This window comes from Dinoponera quadriceps, unplaced genomic scaffold, assembly GCF_001313825.1.
Source record: "Dinoponera quadriceps isolate SergipeBrazil2010 unplaced genomic scaffold, ASM131382v1 scaffold6118, whole genome shotgun sequence".
Classification (NCBI taxonomy): Eukaryota; Metazoa; Arthropoda; class Insecta; order Hymenoptera; family Formicidae; genus Dinoponera; species Dinoponera quadriceps.
This window is the reverse complement of record NW_014562572.1, coordinates 694,203-716,750: the sequence shown is the minus strand read 5'-3', so window position 1 is coordinate 716,750 and position 22,548 is coordinate 694,203. Positions and strand designations below refer to the sequence as shown.

Genomic DNA, 22,548 nt, shown 5'->3' with positions numbered 1-22,548 from the left:
GTAGATTATCGGGGGACACATTTCCCGGGACGTACTTCGCTATATCGTCCGTATAATACAATTACTTGGGAAATAACAAGCGCTTTAAAACTGTAAAATCGCCGTCGAGAGCGTGCGGATGTCGTTTCCGAAGCATTCATTGCATTTTGCAAAAGCGCTCCCTCCCTGCCCACCGGCCGGCGCGCAATCGTAATTCGCGCTTTCGCAATTGTCACGAAATACGTCGCGTCGCGTTAACGAGTCAACGAATGTGAAAAGGCCCCCCGCTAGAATAATGAGAATGATAACGCGATTTCGCGTTTTGGAAATGTCGCCCGACGACAACTGGACGACGTGAATACCTTGAGCTCTGCAATCTGTAAATCGCTAATTAAAAATTGCAAAAACAAATTACAAATAGACACGGCGTGTGAATTATGTAGTCGCATTTTCCAGAACGCGGCATTGTGCGTCGCATTCGCTCGGAAATACCGCGCCGCCGTGAGACCAGAAATAACATCGCAGATTCGCAGCGACCGTGCCGTTTAAAATGCTGCAACACAATTAGTGGCAGAAACTGCAAATACTTCAAATCGAGCGGCTTAATTCGATGCTGCTAACAGATAATTGTGCCAACAGATAATCACTTTACGCGGGTGAGACTTAGAGGAATAAATAATTAATTTCTCTCCCGTTCGCGTTCTCCCCCGAGTACCTAACGAAGCAAAAAATGTCATCAATTTTCGCGACGAACGAACGAACGAGCGAACGAAGCCCGTATCGAAGAATGTGCATCGTCCGAGAAATTGCATTGTAAAATTGTAAAATCGCAAGCGGACCGCATCGAGCCGTTTAATTCGAGACTAATTAACGGTTCAATCACGTCCCGTACGCGGATATCGCGAGGGACCTGCTAAATTACGATTCATTATTCCACGTCGTACGATCGTCTATGTGAAAGAAGTGACCGGACGGTTCGATCCGAGGGTTAAAACCGCAAATCGAAAATTTGCGCGCCAATTCTGCAAAATTCCCGAATATCAGGTAACGATTCGCCGACAGTGATCTATATCGATTATGTCATTAAATTGTTAATGATACAATCATGATTTCGATTGGTTTCCATGATGATTCACACGCACTACGTAATAAAAAATATTCTGTACTTGTGTTAAAATCGGTTTTTGTTCAGGATGTCTACTCAAACCCGACAAAAAATCCCCTAAAAATTATCTGATTTATCTAGGCAATTTCTTAAAAATTGTGAAATGAAAGTATTTTTAAATGTACGTTGCAAATGAATATATATTTATTACACAAAGTCCTTAATATTCATACAATTTTATAAATCATAAAATAAAATTAAGAATTACTCAAGTTTCAATGATTTAGTTTGAAAAATTTTGAAAGAAACTGTAAGAATCTAAAAAATGTAATTTCAAATTGCATAAAATTTTCAAATTTCAATTGTTAAAATGTACTAATCAAAAAATTATATAATGCATAAATAATATAAAATGCCATTTTTATAAATTTATTAAAATACAAATATCTATCTTAATTAAAATTGCACTTGATGCGAAAATATTAAATATCAAAAGAACAAAAAAGAATCTATTATAAACATAAAAAGAGTACTAATATTTAAATATGAAACAGAAATTTAAAAACAACTTTAAATGTATACAGAAATGTACACAGAATGTTTATAAGTCCGCGCTTACGATTTATATGGCGCAGTTCTTTATTAATCAAAATTAATAATTAAAACTAATTAAAAATCAAGTCGAGAGAAAAATCCTGCATTACTTTTTTACATAATTCTTAATGAAGAAAATATTATTAAATAAAATTCAGTCAACCACACAAAATTTATCTAGGAAAAACGCAATAATATGGTTTGCAGACACGGTTTAAATGACCATTTAAAATTTCGTAATTTCCAATAAAATTCCCTGAAATTTCCTAATTTTTCCAGATATAAACAAATTCTCTGAAAATTCTAGGTTTCCAGGTTTTTCCAGGTAATAGACACTCTATTATTATTAAAATGTTTGTGTTAAATTTTTACAACATACCTGTGTTTTACTTTAACATTGTGTTTATAATATATTGTATACTTCATATAATACACTTTATACACACAGTATCGATTAACAATTATGAATATTAATTTTGTTTTAATTTTTGACGTAATATTTGTATTACTTTTCAGCATATTCACCTTGTATTAAATCAATAAAGAAATTTTTATGGATCGTTTGGGACATGTGAATTGTGTTAAATTTAGCACATTTTTTACTGTGTAAAAAGATCGAATTCAAAGTAATTTTCATCAAGTGAAAATTCTTCCAATTCACAGGTGGACTCTCTTCGCCATGAGCCTCACTCGTAATTCGCGTTCAAGACCAAAAGCAGCCCGTCCACTTTAGGATTTTATCTCTCTCTCTCGTACAACAGTATACACAATGTTGACTCGGGCAGGAAATAAGACTCCCCTGCCGTATCTCACGTTAAATGTGAGATACGCGGCACAACATTGTTGCGTTCCGAAACGTTGACGATTTTAGATTACACTTTCCCCTCTTCGCGCTTACGTCGCGTGTCGGGACCTCCGGTTTGCCTCAACATCTCGACCGAATTATGTCCGCGATATCCTCCAGCCGCGCTCTCGCCTTGCACACGGCACGAGGTATACCGCGGAACCCTGCAGCTTATCTCACGATTAGATTGATTCAACACGACTCCGTAATCGCGTAAGAATCGCACGCGCAAGCGCGCAGATCTTCCTCGGCGAGAGCCACGGCTCATAGCTGATAGCTCGGTCGGAGCGTCGTCGAAATCACGGCGCGGATTAGACGCGCCGCGATGCAAAATACCGGGGATTCTTAGGACAGATCGCGGCCAGAATCCTCCGATGAAACAGCATAATGCCAGGAATGTAATCGTCTACCCATGTAGAGACCCATCAGATTTCCATGTAAATGCAGCGACGCGCCCACCGACAGAACTATTCGGCGGTCACCGGCGAATGAGGGGGAAGGGGAGTGGGATCGGGCACTAACGATCTCCTCCATCGTCGTCTCTGCGCGCTTATAAGCGCACCGAATTGACAATAGGTGAATTTAATGACCGCGAGAATTTCGTCCCGCCGCATACGCCGCGTGTACCCCGTGCGCGACATCGTCATCGCGGAATATTCCGTGATTCGCCGCTACGCCGGATTGGATCGCGATGATGCCCCCCTCTCTCTCTCTTTCTGTCTCTCTCTCTTCCGGTCGTACCACTTGATGCTTTTTAACTTTGGTGGATTTCGTTGGAATTTAACTGGCGAACTCGATAATTCGACGGCGCGACACCGACAACGGCAAATTGGAACAGGTTGTATGGGTGCAAAAACGCGACGCGAATACACGGATCAAAGAGCCGGGCGAAAAGAAGTGACGCGAATGTTTTTAGCAGAAAGTAGAAGCGAAAGCATTTGTGTTAAAATGAAAGCACGAGGCGCGCGGCGACCTGTGTGTTCTACAGTACGTACGAATAATCTTCCGCTTTTACTGTGCGCGCAACGTTTGTTTTTTGTATGTCGAGAGAAGGTGTGCGCGCCTGTAAATGTCATTGCTGCGTCGAGAGATAGGTATTAAGCTCGCCGTACCGGTGTATGAAGAATTACAGGTTCGTATAAGAATTACAATCTGTGTGCGTGTGTCGTTCGTGTTTTCTTGCTCGCACCTTCCTCGCGGCGTTTCCCGAAATCTTCATAATAGTAGTCTCGAACGCGTTCAATTCAAACCGCGAGAAAAAGAGAGAGAAAGGGAGAACCAACCTGGCAATCTTCGCTCGTATTTCTTCGAGACTCATTCTCAATAAATAAGAGCGAAAACCGCAACGATCCGAGCTCCGTTTCATTCACACGCAAACCAATATATAAAGCGAATTTATATTTAACCTAACCCAATTGATTCGTCCCATTAAACTTAACCAATTAACGATACAAAGGGATCCTTATTTTATCCACCGATAAAACAATCAGAAAATAATCATCATACAAATATTGTCAATTTTATACCAGTAACTAATAATTTAACTTATTACAGATTTAATCATGTAAAATAAAATAATCACAACCATTAATATCCGAAGCAGAATATAACATAAAATATGATATGATAAAAAGGTAATAAAGGTCGTTTCTCAGATAACAAATATATCGTGTAATGAAATTTAAAAAATATGCGCATATTCAATGACGCTCTACACAGTAAAAGTGGGATTAAATTTAACATATTTCATATGTTCCACAAAGTCCACACAAATTTTTATGTTGATTTAACACAAGATGAATATATTGGAAAATAACACAAATATTATATAAAAAATTAACGCAAAATTAAAATATCTATAATATATTAATCAACACTGAAATATAAAATGTATTATTTTAACTTACAAATATCAATATTTCAATATTTACATACATTGAATATCGACTCAATACAAAATATTGAGATAACAAACACAATGTTAAATTAACATTCGAGTATGTTAAAAATTAATATAGAAATTTTAACAAGGATCGATTTTAACACAAGTACAAAATGTTTGTGTAAAACTCACCTCAAGTGAGATACTTAAGTTTGAATTCAGAGTTAAATCTGAATCTTTCAGCTGAATTATGAATAAAATGTTATGTACATTGTAATGTAAATGTAAAATGTAACTGGAAAACTCAGATCTAACTTTTAATTCAAACCTGAGCATCTCAAGTGAAGCAAGTTTCAAGCAACAATTATCAATACGAGCCTAACAATCCGCATCGAGCATCGGGATGTGTGCGTGCGTGCTGCGATTGATATATCGGGAAACAAATTATCCTTGAGTAAAACGCGACAAAGGGAGAACGAAGAATCGGCGGTTTCATTCTTAGATCCTCACATCTCCCAAATAGATATAATTTCTGAAGCCGATGGACGGCTCTTTTTTATAGAGAGAACTCTTTCATCTCTCCGATCACACAAAGGCACAAATTGTTTTCGTGACTGGCAACGCGCGCCTTTTTCGAGAAAATTGCCAGTCAACGAGTGACAAGCGCCCAATTTAAGTCCCACGTAATACGTTCGTAACTGTTCCCGGCATTATCGTGTGTCCGTCCGATTGATCGCACGTCGCTCGATCACCGCGACCGAAAAAAGACCCTCTTCTCTTTCGAAGAAAAGTACTTCTTTAGTGACACACCGCGTGCTGATTTGACATGGAAATTTTACAAAGATTAAAATTCCAACGGCGGAGTTAGATTGCAAATTCGCGCAGTCGGTCGGTCGCTTCAACGAACGCTCGGCATGCGACTCTCTCTTTCTTTCTCTGTGTGTGTGTGTGTGTGTGTGTGTGTGTGTGTGTGTGTGTGTGTGTGTGTGTGTGTGTGTGTGTGATGGACGACGCGTATTTATTCTTCAAATCATCTAAGATTTATGATACACGGAAGGCGGAAGCGGGTGAACGTGTCAAAAGGTATAACGTGACGCGATTGAGATTAATTTACGATTTTATCGTAGGGGAAGTTTCGTACTCGCGAACACGGCGCGATATTACTTTGTGTTTCATCTTACATACGTAATGACGTGAATATCGTAATGCAATTCTATTGCCGCTCATAAATATTTTAGCGGCGGCTGCTGCGTCGCCACGGCAAAGCAGGAAATATGACTCGATATTCCCCACGTCGTAACACAATATTTCCAATATTCCCGTATTGACATATGCGGGGCGCGGTATGGCTGCTTTAAGATAGCAAATAATATCTCATTATTTCAACACGTTCGCCGCGCCATCACGTCGAACTGTTATTTTATTTCTACGCGATAATGTTATTTTATTTCTACATCCGCGCCGATTTCGTATCGTTGCTGATTAATCAAAAATAAACAGCCGTCGGCTGTGCGTTATACAAGGTACCAATACACCTTGTATTCGAACTCCATCAATAAACTCACAGGATAGATTCATATAAAAATCAGTAAAGAAAAAGTCTTATTAAATATATAAGCGCCTATGTTTTCTGAAATATAACTGTCGCAATTTCAGTTTAAAAAGAAAATATATTTTATTCATTAAATCGTGTTTTACAAATAAATAGACATATATTTATATAAAAATTGTTCAAAATGTCTGCCTCCTTTATTACTGCGTTGCCATTCAATCACCGGAACAAAAAAAGTGAAATAGTGACTACTTCCTCGCAGGAAAAGTGATAAAAAGTAATCTCTCAGACATCAAAATACGGATCAAAAATAACATTTTTTAATCAAATTTTGAGAGTATCTAAGATCATTTAATAAAAAAAAATAAAACTTATTTTTATCTTCCCAAGTTTTTCTTTGAATAACTTAACATAGAATGAGTTCTTTTCATAATATGATTTGAAAGTTCATAACAAGACCAGGGCCATGAACGATACAAGTACGCTTTCAGAACAGTTTTATTAAGAGAGACGGCAAAAAAAATATATAGAATGCTTATATTTTATAAATTTAACGGCAGCTCGGGAAAAAAGTGACTATATGATCTATTTTAGATGATCGTGAATTTTTTAGCGGCCTGTTGAGAAAAAGTGACAAAAAAATGGCTTAAGTGACTGGATAACAGAGCGCTGCTTATCATGATGTCAAAAAGGAATGATACATTTTTTTTCTAATTCTGCTCGTGACAAAAAGTAATAATATACCAACGTCACAATGAATAATTCTTCAGTCAAGTTTTTGCGGACGTATGTACACAAAGACATTTTCACTTATTTTTCAACATAGAATCTAACCTGTAAGTTTGTCGGTAGAGTTCGAACACAATCCCTGTACACATATCACAGATTCACTCATTAATACCGACACGCGTTTCCAGCGAGATCTCATTATACGTCGTCCTAATTTATTTCGCGCACGAATCGTCGTCGTCGCGGCGACTACGTTCGCCGATGAGTTCCGCTCGCGTTATTCGGCGTTACAATTAAAAATTTTCAAATTGACACGCGCGCCACGAAGTTGTCGGCCGAAATTAGAGACGGAGTATCACAAAGTGCGAGGAACAGCGTAGTAACGAGCGCGACAAAGCTGAACACGGCGAAAAAAGGACGCGCCGCGGCCGTGCGATTGTTAACTTCGCGCATCCGGCAATTAAAAATTACGAACATGTCGCAGCACCCGCGCCGTCGTCTCCACTCCCGCGTTATACGGGAGGAGGGCCGGGGATGAAACGAACGCGGAAGGATCGCCGAATGAGAGAGCGCGCTAGGTGGGGAATTTTAATGATGAAATAATACGAGGTAAATATACGACGTGCGTAGGAAGAATGCGCCCGGTTTCGTCCCCTAGGGCTCTCAGCACCATTGTTGAGAAACGTCTCAGTGGCGCACGTCGAGTTATCGTGTGCACGTAAGCGTACGCGAGAGACGATGTCCTTCAAACGTACTCGTCTGTAGGACGACGGGACGACGATTTGGCCGAGCGTGTTCATCGGTGTTTTTCCGGTCACGGGAAACATTCACTTATAGTGACAGATTTAAAGTTTCGGATAAAAACCGTTTTTTTTTTTTTTCAATTTTTCGATTCAATGACGATATCATTGGAACTATTGAATTGAACCAATATTTTGATTATTGAAACAATGCATAACATAATACTTTTAATATAATCTTACGTTGAATAAGATTTATTCCAATCGCGCTGCCGTTGGACATCTTATTGACTCGACAGAATTTCTCTTTCCATGTAGCCTCTTTACGAAGAAAATAGGTGACAGGTCTTAACCGAACACGCGTGAATTTTTCTAAACGAATTTCTGTAACCTTGAGACGGAAATTTGCAGGGAGAAACGGTTTTTCCCGAAATTTAAAATCTATACATTCGCGTGTTGAGATTCCGCCGAGTTAGCCCGGTGATCGCTTTCCGGGATACTTCCGAGGTGCCGGCGGACGATAAAAATGGTCCGGATAAAGTGTAATTTGCGAATCGAAAACGCGCGCGTATTTTCGCGACTTGACGAAAGTGTGTGCGCTCTTCGATATCGCTCGTTGCAAATATCGTGTATCAGCGGGCAACGTTACGCATACAATCGCGAGAATTCGGCGAAATGATTCAGTAACTAACGATTAACATTTACAACGTAGGCTCACATTTATTAGCACGATGAGCATTAACCGCGCCATATTGATCGCTTCGTCGAGATATCGTCTATTATACGACGCTTATGCAAATTGTTAGTCTCGCAAACGTTTCCCATCGATCATTCCTCTCTTGCCATCTGTGCGCGCGTATAAATTTTAGGGAAGAAAACGAGGAGGCAGAGATGAGAGGTAGAAGAGTACACAGCGATTTATATGACATACCTCCGGAAGAATCTCCGAGGACCGCGATCACAGCGTACGGCATGATCGTCGAGTGCGATCGCTCTTGACTGCAGTCCGCACCAGGAAGCCCGAAGATCCGATTGCCATCACCGGGATTGACAACGGCTTCTCACGGACTCATCGCTGAACTAATCCTCTCGATCACGAACACACACGCACGCACGAAAGAACGAAACGAACGAAGAAATGAACGCGGACGACACACTCGCGAACGAAGAAATTGAGGCGAGGAATCCGTTAGAACGCACTCGAAAGCACTCCTGCAACTTGTTGCGAATCGGAGCGCCGGCGGCTAGCTTCACGTCATTCGCGCGGCTGCTCGTTTTTTCGCCCCCTGATTGTCAGTACTGATTGCCGGAATTCGGCCTCTCCCGCGGATTCTCACTGCCGCCAAAACTGCACGACGAATCTCGCGACAGTGTCACCGGTGTGGATACCCCGGTGTGTGGCTGTCATCGGTTCCCGACGACACTCCACGCGCAGTCCGTAATCGTCGGGGTCACTTCAAACGGATGATCGGTAACGCGCGCGGTAGTCGACTTTTCACTCAGCCAAGCGTGAAAAGGATAAAGACGCGACGACTGCACGACCAGCACTGAACGGTGCGCGAGTGGGGCACGGGGCGCGCGCCGGTCGCCCGCCCGAGTCCGGCCGAAGATTACCGACCGTCGCCGAAGCATCCGCGAAGTGTGCCCAGCGCGCGAACGCGAGCGGCTTCCGCATGGCACATTCTTTTGATTAACGCCTCAGAACCGCGACGCGCGCGCGACTCGTGTTTTTTTCTTCCCTTTCCCCCTCTCGCCCTTCGTGCTGCGAACGCTTGTTTCACAACAATGATGCCACAACATTCCGAACGGCGGACGGGACTCGCGATTTCACGAGCGTTGGTGAGTGTACTTGTAAAATGGCGTATTTCACGCGGCATCGTGTCGCCAGCGTATGCACGGCGCGGTTAATGTCGCGTAAGATATTCGATACTTGCCAGCTAATGTCGCGTGACTCGTTCGATATTGACGTGAGGATATTTAAGGTCCTTTCTAACGCGCGACGCCTTTCTTTCGCGATCAGACCAGACGCGTCGGCTCGACCGTTTGCGAACTAACCGTCTGCGATTCCAGGGTTGCTGGCTCGACGATGTAGCGGCTAATGGCGCCACCGCCGGCCGATCGACGTTTCTTCGGACGATAGACAGTAAGTGTCCGACGAAATGTTACGTTGTATAGTGGTCCGTTTTGAGATCTCGATCGCGAATAGCTGGAATTTTCGGCAGCTTTCGCATCGTGAACGTATTTTCGCGAACTATGTGATCCGTAAATTCCTAAATAAGCGAGGTTAATGCGTCGAAAATTGTTGTTCGACTCTGTGGACTTCAAACATTTTGACGCGTTAATATTATGTAAATGTTATATTGTAACGACAATATCGCGTTATATCGCGAAAGAATTTGCTTTGAGCCCGGAATTAATTCTGAATTAATGAAGAGTTGAGGATTAATATCAAATCGTAACTGCAGAAACGTTATTTCGAATATATAGCTTTTAAATTTTGGAAAAGGACAATTTTTCCGCGGTTTCTTCGCATTTATTTCTTTTCTAAGATAAGAAACCAAAAAAATTCACGGAAAAATAGAGAGAAAATGGATTTTTTCCGAAACTTTAAACGTATTACTCGAGTGTTATACAGGTTGTCGCTGCTTATTTAACTTATCTCTCGTGTTTTTCTTTTTCCAAGGAACATGTGTGAACTAGTTTGGCGAGTAATAACAGCAGCGTCACAACAATGTCACAACAATGTCACAGCATCGGCAGCGAATGCAACAACGACAGCAACATAAAAACTCACGTCACTTCGCGCGAGGTAAGTCACTAAAAAGAATAACTCAATGAAATCTTCGTATGACATCGGCGTACCTCGCAATCACACGTCAGGAAAAGTAAAAAGTACTAAGAAACACGTCCGCACTCATAAATTAGAAGGCTGCTTATTATCCGAGAGGCAGAAAATAATACGTGTACAATCCAACTCTCGCATCTATTTGCTGTATGCATGAAGCGTTCCCAGCGTTACCATTTAATCACTTAAGTCTTTTTCTTGACAAGTTACTAAAAAGTTCACTATCGTCCAAAATGGGTCACTATTGCACGCTTTTATATAGTACTAGACTGCTAACTTTTATGACATACATAGCTCTGAAAAATATGTACAGAATCATACCGATCCGAGTCGAAATTTTAAATTCTACATTAACTCATTAGCTGCCACGACCCCCATTTGGGGCTCAAAACAAAACATAATTTGAATATAATTATACTGTTACACAACTTATTGTGCATTATATAACTTATCTGGCCAAAAATTTCAAAAAAAATTGGCAATTAATGGGTTAAATCTTCAAGTGGAGAAAACGGAAGTAAGTTTCCATTTGTACCACCAAAGGAATACAATAGAAGGCTTTTAAAGACAACATAGAACTAAACTTAATATAGGATTATAATTTCGACTCGGGTATACTTGATATAAATGGTATAACATTCACGTCTGATTGTATCGGTCATATTATATTTATCCACCAGCACTAATATGTATCGATCATATTATATTTATCCACCAGCACTCCTCTTTTATATTATTCACGTCATGCATGCAATACTTTTCGGGATCCATTTTTTGATACAGTATACAGAATGTTTTGCAAATAAACCGACAAACTTTGTCAACATATTTGGGAGGTCATTTTGAACAAAAAATGTTATATAAAAATAGATCAATTCCTCCGTTATCAAGGTATGAAATGTTTGTTCAAATGTGTATTGATACATCAACAGCAGCTTCATTGATCTTATTGATCGAGCTTATTGTCAACTATTCACGTATATCAGGCTTTCTATTTAAATATATCCTCGATTTTATGCAACCCGATAAAGAAGAAATCTAAATGGGATATGTCAGGTGACCGTGGGAGTCATACTCGATAATGGAGCTGAATTGATCCATTGTTTATATAACTTTTTTGTTCAGAAATAACTTTTCAAATATATTGACAAAGTTTGTCGGTTTATTCACGAAACATTCTGTAGGGAGTTAGCGGCCTAATAATATATAGAAGTCTATGATCATTATAATCACTTTTTTTCTTGAGCTGCCGTTAAATTTGTAAAATATAAACGTTCTATATACATTTTTGCCATCTGTCTTAATAAAACTACTCCGAAAGCGTACTTGTATCATTCATACTCTCGGTTTTTCCTTGTTGTGAACTTTCAAACTGTACTATGAAAACATCCTCTATATGTTAAGTTATCCAAAGATAAATCTGGAAAGATAAGAGTAAATGTTAGTTTTTTACTTAAATGGTTATAGTTACTCTCAGAATTTGACAAAAAAATGTCACTCTTGATCACTATTTTAATGTCTGAGAGGTCACTTTTCGTTACCTTTTCTACCAAGAAGCAGTCACTGTTTCACTTCTTTGTTCCGGCAATTGAATAGCAGTACTGCGTTCCAAACAGCGTTTTACCTTCGCTGAAAAGTACGTCAGAGAGCACCGGCAGAGTTCCCGCGCTTATGTAAAATTTACGGTAAATCCCGGCGCACCTGAAAATAATTGGTGCATTCACCGGAGATTTTTTCGGATCGAACGCATTACCAGTCGAGTGCGGCGTGCACTTTTTTGCGAGTTACGAGGGCGTCGTGTATGCCGCCCCGCGCGCCGTCGTTTTATTTCTGGAGCGCGGCGCACCGCGCTGTTTGCGGTCTTGTTGAGAATGTTGAGAGAGCATGTACTTCTGCGAGTTGTCGATATGTACACACACGCGCCGGGGTGGATCTCGGCATTCCCTCTTGATGTACTCGCCAAGGTACGCGTGCATTTTTATAAGCCGGCGCAAGCGGATACGCCGGTTACGCTCCTTGATCCGCATCTCAACTTTACGTCGTGCTCGCGGCAAAACGCGAAAAAATCACACAATACTCGTATGCAGGGTGCGCGCGACCGTAGAAGAAGCACTGTAAATAAAAAAAAAGCCACGGGAGTAACGACGAGAAAAGCGCAGAAACTCGGAAATTACAAGCCGTTGGGAGATGGAATAGAGTCGAAATAGTGGCGTAAGATAGTCGCGACTAAACGCGCCTGCAAAAATGCAAACGCCAAGCTCTAACGGGATACTGAAAGGATTCACGACCACGGGTGGAAATTTAAAACGAGAGCACTAGAAAGATCCTTTTTTCCTCATTTGAATCTAGGTATTGTAAAGGCAAGCTTACTTATGCCCTATAATAACGGAAATATAACGCACGTACAAATTAAGATCAAAATAAAAGTTTGTAAATCTAACTAGACTCTATCTTGATACATCTGATTAGACAATATTTTATTAGACCAGTCCAGGTGCCAATTTATAAGAAAATTTAATTGCGGATTTATAGTCAGTTTGTGTTAAACATTTTACTTAAACACTATTTTTGAGGAAAATCATAATTAATTTGGTTTTATTTCAATCTTATGATGAATTTCATTCTTAAGTCTTTTTAAGACTTCACTTTAAACTATTTTAGAAATTGACTATTATAGATCCTGACTGAGCTCTATACAATAATAAAAAATAAAATATTAATTTTAACATTTTTTATATCTCCCGGAAAGTCCACTCTAAATTTTAAGCCGAAATAACTCATTCGTCGCATTTTACTTATTCACAAATTGAAGACGTTAATGAATTGACACCAACACATTTTCTTCCGATACGTGATATTAATTATTTTAATTTAAATTTTATTCGTAATAGTAAATAAGTTAGTTGAGTAAAGAGATAAATTGGATAATTGATTATCTCTGTTATTTTCTAACAGATTACAGAATTGGGAGCAAAAGTAGAGATTTCATAATCATCTTTGGCTTGTTGGAAATCCCTGCGTGCTCGATTCTGTAATCTCTTATAAAATAGCAGAGATAATCGATTAGCCAACTTATCCCTTTAGCCAACTAGCCCCGATCTCCCCTACCTACCTAGGTCTACTATAGACTCGGGGCACGCCCCGATTAATTTCAACTCAGGAATCCAAATCCTGACCGACCGTGTGAAGGGAAGCGCTCCTTCCGATCGTTATTTCGAATTGTTCAAGGAGGATTCGCCCCCCGTCGTGAGAGCAAAATCGCGAAACGGTCATGAAAGTCGTATAAAACGAAAACCTCAAAAAAGATCGTAACCTCGCGAGCGAGCGCGCACCAAATATCTATACTACAATAACAGGAATATATCCGCGCCGCGATAACCGTGAGATCCTCCCTCACGTCAAATCATAACATTTTGCCGGGACGAGATTATCGAACCGTATAATTTTCTTTGTAAACTTTCGCCACCGGTGTGCGCATTATAAGTGGTGCACTCGCGAGCGTTCCCGCGCGCCTCTCGCCCTGCATTTAAGACGCGACGAAACGTTTCGGGAGACACACGCGATAGCTTCGCCGCACTCCCATAGAAAGTTGTCTACCGGCTCTTCTAATACTCGACCCAGCAGGTGCACTCACCGAGATTCGCTTGTCGTTTTCCCTGGTTGATGAGAATGCATGTCCCCGGCTCGCCGCAAGAAGATCTCCGCCGCTATAACGTATACTATTGATAAAGATAACGACGGGTGTCCTTAATAGCGCGCAATAAGAACGACACTCGAAAGTGAATGCCGACGCGAACAATAAGTCTCCCTCCGCGCCGAAAAGAGAGAATTCCTCCTCGTTACCGTGTCTTAGCGGATTCTGTGACAGAGAAATGCGAACTTCTTCCTCCCCTCTCGTTCTTAACGTCGCTCTATCTAAATAATACGATTTTCTCCCCTTCGAATCTGCCTCTCCCGCTCTCTTTATCTTTCTCCATGTTTCACTCAGCGGTGAATTCATCACGCGAGAGACAAGTTAGCTCAGTTATTAAGCGACGGCCCTATCGGGTGGCCAATTATTCAAATATGATCGAATAAATACATAAACAAGCGGAAGACAGTCGAGTTGATCCGGAGAGACGCGACGTCGTTGTACATACATATGAAAGGTGCCGACGAACGTGCGGTCGTTATTCGCCGGCAGCTACGGGATCTTCTTGTCGTCGACAATGCGAGCTCTCCTTTTTCGAGCTGGATGCGCAATGACAGGAGAGAGATAGAAAGAAAGAGAGGAAGAGAGAGAAAGGTGGATTCCTTTCAAAAGCAATGCAAGAAATTACGAGTGCATCGTGCGGACCACCTCGAGCCCATGTTTTCTGGTCGTCATTCGGATGCGCGCACGCGCTCGCAACCACCGGTAAACGAATGCTCGCGGTGACGTTTTCCTTAATTACTTCGCTGTTTCAGACGACTGCCTCAAGGCAACCGCGCGACATCGACGTGAATAACGTATTCCATCGGAAGACATTTTTAAATTATTATTTTTTTCCCGAGCGCGCGCTCGGTATTCAGTAACGTCAGCCGTTAAATTTCGCTGGAAATCGTACGATTCTTTGTGACACGTGACATCGTATCTTTTTTTAAGCCCGGAATTTGTAAGCTCTTCTCTAGCTAGATTAACATGAGAGAGATCCATTAAATGTACCGTATTCAATGAATCTCTCCGCGTGCTCTGTACACGTGAGTGCGAGAAGAGAATTGGGAGTGAGGGAGAAAAAAAATGGTGTAACTAATATTAGTGGGAATTAAAAATGTGCGGTGAACCACTGAACAATTAACGTACGACATGAGTGCTAATAGAACTGCAAATAGCTCAGCTCGCGAGTCATCTGGCACGTGTGCGGAAAATCTATTCTTTTCTTTAATGAAAAAATATTTGACAATTTTCAGTCTCCATTAAAATATAAAATAAAGTGTCTTCCATTTTCGACACAGTCCGTTTTAACAGAATCTCAGTATTTAAAGTTTAATTAGCAAAACGCGTCGAAAATCCATTCGTGCTGAAAAGTTAATTGCATACACATACATTAATATATAAGTGACATGCATATTACGTATTTTATATTCTCAAATAGATTATTTAACTCTCGACATATTAGGTGAAATTAAAACTTGTCATAAAACAAAATTTCCATCGAAATTCGTGAATGAAGATTCATATTCAGCGGTTAAAATCCTCCTGTATTAAACGTCAGAGATAACGATAGGGTTTTGATTACAGAATAGTACGTTTCCACACCCTCAGTCTATCTGAAACGACAAGACAGCAATAATGTACGCGCCGGACTATTTTGGATATTTTTTTTTTATCTGCCCAGTTAACGTTGCGCGATAAATCTCGGGAAGCTTCGTTAAATAAGACATCGATCAGGCATACATCTCCAACCTCGTCCTTCTACTCTGTGGCCACCATTCTTCCCGTCGGATTTCTCGGAATACAATTTTGACAACACGCAGAGAACCAACCGCGGCGTCCCGCGTCCCCGCCGGGGTTTACGAGAATGCATGTCATTGGCCCTATTGTACGGCTTATGAATCCCGGCGGGAGTAGATACGAAAGGACCCTTTTCGAGATGCTCGTAAGAACGTAAGAAAATTCTCCACGCATGATCTCCCATTATTGTTCGCTTTGAGCGTCAGCATCAGGTACACGCGAAAGACTCTTATTTCCGCCTCGCAGGAACGCACAAGAGGCATCGTCCGGCGATATTATCGCGCGGGAAATATTGTTGCGTCATTAGAGATTCACGCGTGTAGTCCGACGAAGAAGTTTTCTATATTAATATTACGTGAATGCGTTAAAACATAAAAAAAATAAAAACTACGAGGAAGTCTAACATAATCGGCTCGACACTATTTCGAGGGATCCAACTTTTTCCATTTCAATCCAACCTTTTCTCCATTTCACCTCGTTTGCTGGCTATTACCGTCTCGCTTTAAGAAAAAAATAATAAAAACTTAGTAACAAAGGTATCGATATTATTTTCTCGATATTTAACTATATTGTCGCATATTCTATAAAGAACGTGGTGTAGGATAAAACATCAATATTGAGATAAGATGTATTATTACATTATTATTACAAAGATTATTATTTAATTATTATATTAATGTAACATAATTGTGATATTATAATATAGATACGTTTATTGTGAATTATTCGCTGCTAATCGTAATTATTTCTCTCGTATTACAATTATTTTCTCGTAACGATAAACTGAAATTTACATTGGCTAAGATGAGACAAAGCGAACGCTAATTTTCTTATTATTTTAAAACTTGCTGGAAAAGAACTTCCCGTCATTGCGGGAGCTATCCTGTAGTAAATGTGCCCTGATGTGAACGGGTTAAGCGTGCGTAATGAGGTTAATGGCCCTCGACAGGCACCTTGCGGTGAGAAGAACCGCAGTACGACGTCTCGAGACTTAAACGTGTCGCTTTAAATAGTCGATCAACCGCTTAATGTCTTTCGATTATGCCAATTTGAGAGAACCAGCGCGTGTCATTCGCATAATCGTCACGCCAGACCTAAATCTTGAACGTGCATTGAGACACACGAGAAACGAATGTCAATCTAATTAATTAGTTCAAATCTAATAACTAAACATATACGCATCATGCGCATATGCCGCGATACGATTTTGTTCGAACGGAATTTTCACTGAGAAATTTTACTCAATAAGATATTTAATGCCGAAAAAATTCGAAAGATGCGAGAAACGTCATAGAATAATCGGTTCCTCGTCGAGTAAAGACCAACTCGAGTGAATTAATTAATTTTGAAGAATGCACATCCACGGGATTTAACAAGATAAAATATTTCGTAATCATCCTGCATATTATTATTATTGCCTCATAATAAATCGACGATGAAAGGGAGTTATCGATTATCGTAAACGTCGGTGAATGAAAGAATTAATCGACGATAATCTATAGAACAACACGCCACTGCATACGACTCTACGAAGGAGAGAGAGCCTCTGAAAAAGTCTACAACAAGAAGAAGAGCTTACGGCCGATTTGTCGCAAATTCATTATCGAGTTCGTTTGAATTTGTCGACTAGGCACTTTGTTTCGCGCTGGCGCCTCGAACGCTGAATGAAATCTCGAGATTTCAATACGCCGATTTTCTCGCGCGCGAACGTTCGCGAACGGGGATTCGTCCGAAATTAAATCTCTTCCGATATCCCTTTTGATGTAATTCGTTTTAATTTTAGCTCGCCTCCCCGTGCTACGGGCTTCGTAAAAACAAAGTGCTACACAGAAACGCGATTGAAATTTCTCGTAAGAGAGGAAAAACGCTACCAACACAAACGCGAACATAAACGTTCTGCCTGACTTATTCCCAATTTTTTTTTTTTTCAAACATCCTTTATGAATTACGGATTTATGCGGATTTGTGGAGACCAGCGGGCGGAAGTGAGATGTTGTTTATTTTAATTCATTGTACCGCACGCTCACACACTCCGTCCGGAAATCAAACGGAGTTATCGAAATATACTTTGCAAATTGCGTGTTGTCGAATAAATATTTTCATCAACTTCTTCCCGACGATGTAACGCTCCGCCGAATATTGTACGATCCCGATCGCGCAAATTTGTCTTACGGCCAATGCGTCGATTATGCAATTCCATTATATTACACAACGCTATTGTCATTTCTGTGCCTGCAAACTAATTCTAGTATAATTATTGTGCTCTATTAACCCGATTTCCTAATACCATAAATTACGTATGCGATAGGAGAGGAAAATTTCGCATTGTAGCTTACGGAAGGAATTTGAATTTAACCCCGCCGAGGTCAACTTGTCAAAGCTATTTACCCCAACCGAAAAATGTAAATTCATTTTCTCTAAACGCTGCTTACATACAGTGCACGCTCTTTGCTTCTCACATAATCATGAATAATTACGCGATTTAGTACATTAATCATTTATTAATAGAACGTAGAATCACGTTCATAAATATGAATCAAATATTGTGATGCACCACGTATAATCATTCGGCTGTATTAAAATAACAACGAATGAAACGTACGATTGTGCCCAGAAAGGATTCCCGAAACGAAGAATTTATAAATTCAGGAATCCGCAGAGAGCAAAAAAGAGAGAGAGAGAAGGAGAAATAGAGGAGGGATTCGCGGACCCGCGGAGTATTACAAGATCTCTTTCGGAGGTTCATTTTATCTGTACTCGGGACTCGAGACGGGGTTTCAGGGAAACAGCTTTCGCGTAATGGTGTTCCCATCGTAATGGTTCGGAATTTCGATCACGGTGCATCGTCGACGACGACGAGCAGGTTAAAATGAATGCAAAATGCAGAGATCAGACATGCATGACGTCATCGTGCGTGGCGTCGCATCGTCAGATTGTCTGAGACCCCTTATACGCGACGACGATATCGACACTTGGACGGGAATCCGTTCGCACCTTCCGTCTAGGTTAACGCAAAAGGCGCGCTGATGTACGGCACGGCCCGACGATAAAACTATCGACCGTACCGCGACGAGAACGTTATTTGAACACTTTGATACGCGGACTGGCGTTTTCGTACGCGTCCGAATAAAATATTGTAATTGCGACGAAAGTCGAATCGGTCCCGATCTACGTGATAATAAACGTGACGACGGGGACGGGACGTGGACGACAAGGATGTTATGGACCTTGCCCGTAGCGAGAATAGACCTCGCTGGTGATAAAATCGTGCTCGAAACGATTTAAACTGTCGGCCCGGCGCGACAGCGGTCGCGCGGGTCGCGAGATTAGTTCGAAAGTGACTCGGCTATTACCCGCGTTTAACGTCGAGAGACGTAAACGTCGGAGAGCGTACTCGAGACTCGAGTACGTCCCTTAACGCGGACGCGGCCGAAGAGAAGTGTCCGAAGAGAGGAACCATCGCCGACAACGACGACCGTCGCCGGCCGCGTTTCGTAAATATTTGGTGGCCGCGATATCGCCACCGTCGAAACGATAGCAAAGTGCAGCGGGTGCGCTCACTCACGGGGGAATAGAAGTCGGGAAACCGCGGGAATATACGCGGCCGTGAGAAAAACACGGCCGCGCGGAAGGTGCTAATCCGCCGCTTTTCGGAAAAAATTAAACGAGTTCCGGCTGGGAACGGGACGGCGGCGGTGGTCCGGGCGCGGGCTGTAATGATAGCGCGGAGATTGCGGGGATATAAAAAGATTACGGACACGCGGAAAGGAGAGGCAGAGTGCAGCGCGAATGTTGGAGGAAGTGCGGGTATTATGGAACATCCTAAAATTTTTTTTTAACAATTCGTAAATTATTAAAGATAAATTAATTTTCACTGAGTTGTGCCAAGTGTTTTTTTATGACATGAACCTCTCTAACGGATTTGGTTTATCTATAGTAAATTTAATGTCGTATCAATTTTTTGAAGGTAGATTTTGAAAGGATAATATAGAATAGATCGGATAAGACGAAATATCTCATTTATTTTGCGGAAAATTAATTTTCTTCATGTTTCGATGAATATTAATGAATTGTCTCTATAATAATTATTATACTGTATATTATGTATTTTATTATATTATTATAACCTGTTGTAATCTTATATTTTTATACTTTCTGTTAAAATAATGTTATAATGTGTCATATAAATATATGTAACGTCACATTAGTTTTATCTCACTATTTATGTGTTTTGACGACGTCACCAGCAGCTAATAATCCCGAATCCACATGGCGCGTTAAAACTCGCATAGGAATCCGCATGGATTATTACTTAAGACATGGGTTTTTGGCATAAATCTCCAGGGGCGACCACGGGACCCATATGAATTTCCTATATGGGTTCCCCCCTGATTTTCCTCAACAATATTGCCACGCTTAACGTGCTCAAAAAGTTATAGTATTGCATATTATACGACTACCTCCATATTACTTACCCCTTTTCCTTCATATTCGCTAAAATATAGAAACCATATAAACGCACTCATTACGCAACGTCGGACACGCTATTAGTTATTCACGAACACGAGGGATTATCCTCTCGCCCGGTTGGAGTGAATTGTTTTTGCCCGTATGCGGATTTTTACGTGACGGATTGCAAACACCGTGTCGCGACACGCTTCTCGCGATTTTTCGCATAAAATGTATACGCACGCGTACAAAACCACGCAGCCGCCCGCGCGCGCGCGCTCGTCACGATCGCGGATCTGGATTTATTTTATGCAAATTGTAACGCGACAATGTTTAACGCGTATTTCAGTTAATTTCGTAAATCTTGCAGGCTACAGCGCGTTTCATTGCATAAAATTTTGATACGATAGTGGATGACAAATACATTCATTGATAAAGCACCGTTTAAATACCCGTGTATATATATTGATGGCGCTCTTAATAGGCTCGCAAAGGACATTTAATCGATAACCCTCGTTACGTTGCGCCGATAATGATACGCGAGCCGTGAAGAGCAGAATTTACAAAAGCGATCGACGAGCGGTCAGTATTTCACTTTATCGCGGTTGCTCCGCTTACAAACCAGGAACACACCGTAAAAATTTCATTTTAACGGCGCCGGGGTTTCAACGCCGCCGCCCAAACAATGCGCGTTAGCTGGTGAGACCATAAAAAAAAAGGTATCCGGGAACAAAGCAAAAATTGCTGGAGCACGCGTCGATTTCGTCGCATCGATCTGCTGACGGGCAGATTCATTGTTTCGATATTTTCCATCACATATTTTAATTGACACTCGAGAATTGCGTCGCGAGAGTCATCCACACAGCGGCGCGCTCCGCATTGTGCGAAACTCAATGCCAATCGCCAGAAAGCGTAACCGTAACGCGTTCCTGTGGAAAAAAGTATTAGTTTGTTTGTTCTTCCAAATAGATCGATGAAAAGTCACGCGCTCTCGTGGTACAGCGTGCAAATATTCCTGTATTCAACTTCGTATAAATGATACTGGATATAAAGTTAACAGATTCCTCTACCAACTGCGGCTAGTTAAGCATCACCTGCCGCTACTAGTGCGTAAGAGAACTTGGTTTCTACTCTTATCTTCCCCTTTTTCGACTAATGTTGTGTGTCTAATTTTTGTCAATCTAACGACTGAACAAGAGATGAAGCTTCAGAGATTTTTTAATAATTGCATACGTTTCATTCTTGACATTCGACGTAACGAGCACGCATTATGTGCTTTAATTTCTCATTATATTCTTTTGTAAATTATATTCTTTGATTCTCTTTCTCCTCGGCGATCATCGGTATGTTTATATCTACATACCCGTACATCTGCATATTATGTTATACCTTTGTTGCTCTTACAGGATTTATTCTAGAACATAAAAGCTGATTCTCTTCTAATTTATCTTATCGGGAGCAAACCAGCGCGATGGGAATTCGTCGAATGCCCTCTTACTAATCGAAAAACGCTTTTTGTCGTCGCACGTTCGCAGATTTTTACCACTGTAGCGCATTTTTTTGCTTTTGATCTCTGCAATAATCGAATCATCCTTCAATTCGAAGATTATTCGAAAAATTATAAAGTTTTCACCACATAGAACGATTAACACACTGATAAAAAAACGCGTGAATACTTCTTCCGATGAGAAAATTGTTCCAAAATTATTCAATAGGTTCTCGTAAAGTTTCATTTACTTTAAGGTTTCAGGTACTTTGCAAAATAATTTAGTATCGGTAGAAGTCGCGAAGTGGTTCCCTCCGTGCGAGTTTTCACAACTCCGAAGTATGTATCTCGAAAAACTGCGTAAAATTAAAATGAATAACTGCAGTAACACACTATCTCCCGCGGTACTTTCGTGCCGTAAACGCGCGCAATCGGAACTTTCTGCCCGTAACGTCGTAGATCGTATGCCGCGTTGTGCTCACAGGGACATCGACGGGTGGAATATGTCTCCCGGTTATTTTGTCGATTTCCGCGGAATTTCGAGCGCATTAAATCGAAGCACGTTCCTTATCACACGGCCATGCTCGACCCACGCCGCCATAACACATCTGCCGAGCCAGCTAGTTTCGCGGGAAAACAGGACCGCGACACGCTATTTTCGTGCTTCGTTCGATCCCACCGCGCGAATTCGTGACGATTTTTCCACTTTTCAATGCGAGACTTTAGAGAACCGGGGAGCGTCGAAAAAATAATCTGTTACACGCGCGTGACTTCGAGATGAAACAAGTAAATCCATCCATGTCAACGAGATTGAAATTCGTGCGCGAAATGCGACGGTTTTTGTGTTTGCATGATAAATAATGGAGAGAA

The 22,548-nt window shown here is 41.0% G+C and overlaps 1 protein-coding gene across 1 annotated transcript in view; it reads left to right on the top strand.

Moving 5' to 3' along the window:
- Positions 1-9,177: 9,177 nt before the first annotated feature.
- The window catches only part of LOC106751143 (acetylcholine receptor subunit beta-like 2), a 98,439-nt gene continuing 85,068 nt past the window's right edge, over positions 9,178-22,548 (top strand). Inside the window, exons 1-3 of the mRNA XM_014631963.1 lie at positions 9,178-9,264; positions 9,496-9,568; positions 10,109-10,234. Coding sequence (XP_014487449.1) covers positions 10,157-10,234 — 78 coding nt within the window. The 5' untranslated portion in view covers positions 9,178-9,264; positions 9,496-9,568; positions 10,109-10,156. The remainder of the gene's footprint in view (positions 9,265-9,495; positions 9,569-10,108; positions 10,235-22,548) is intronic.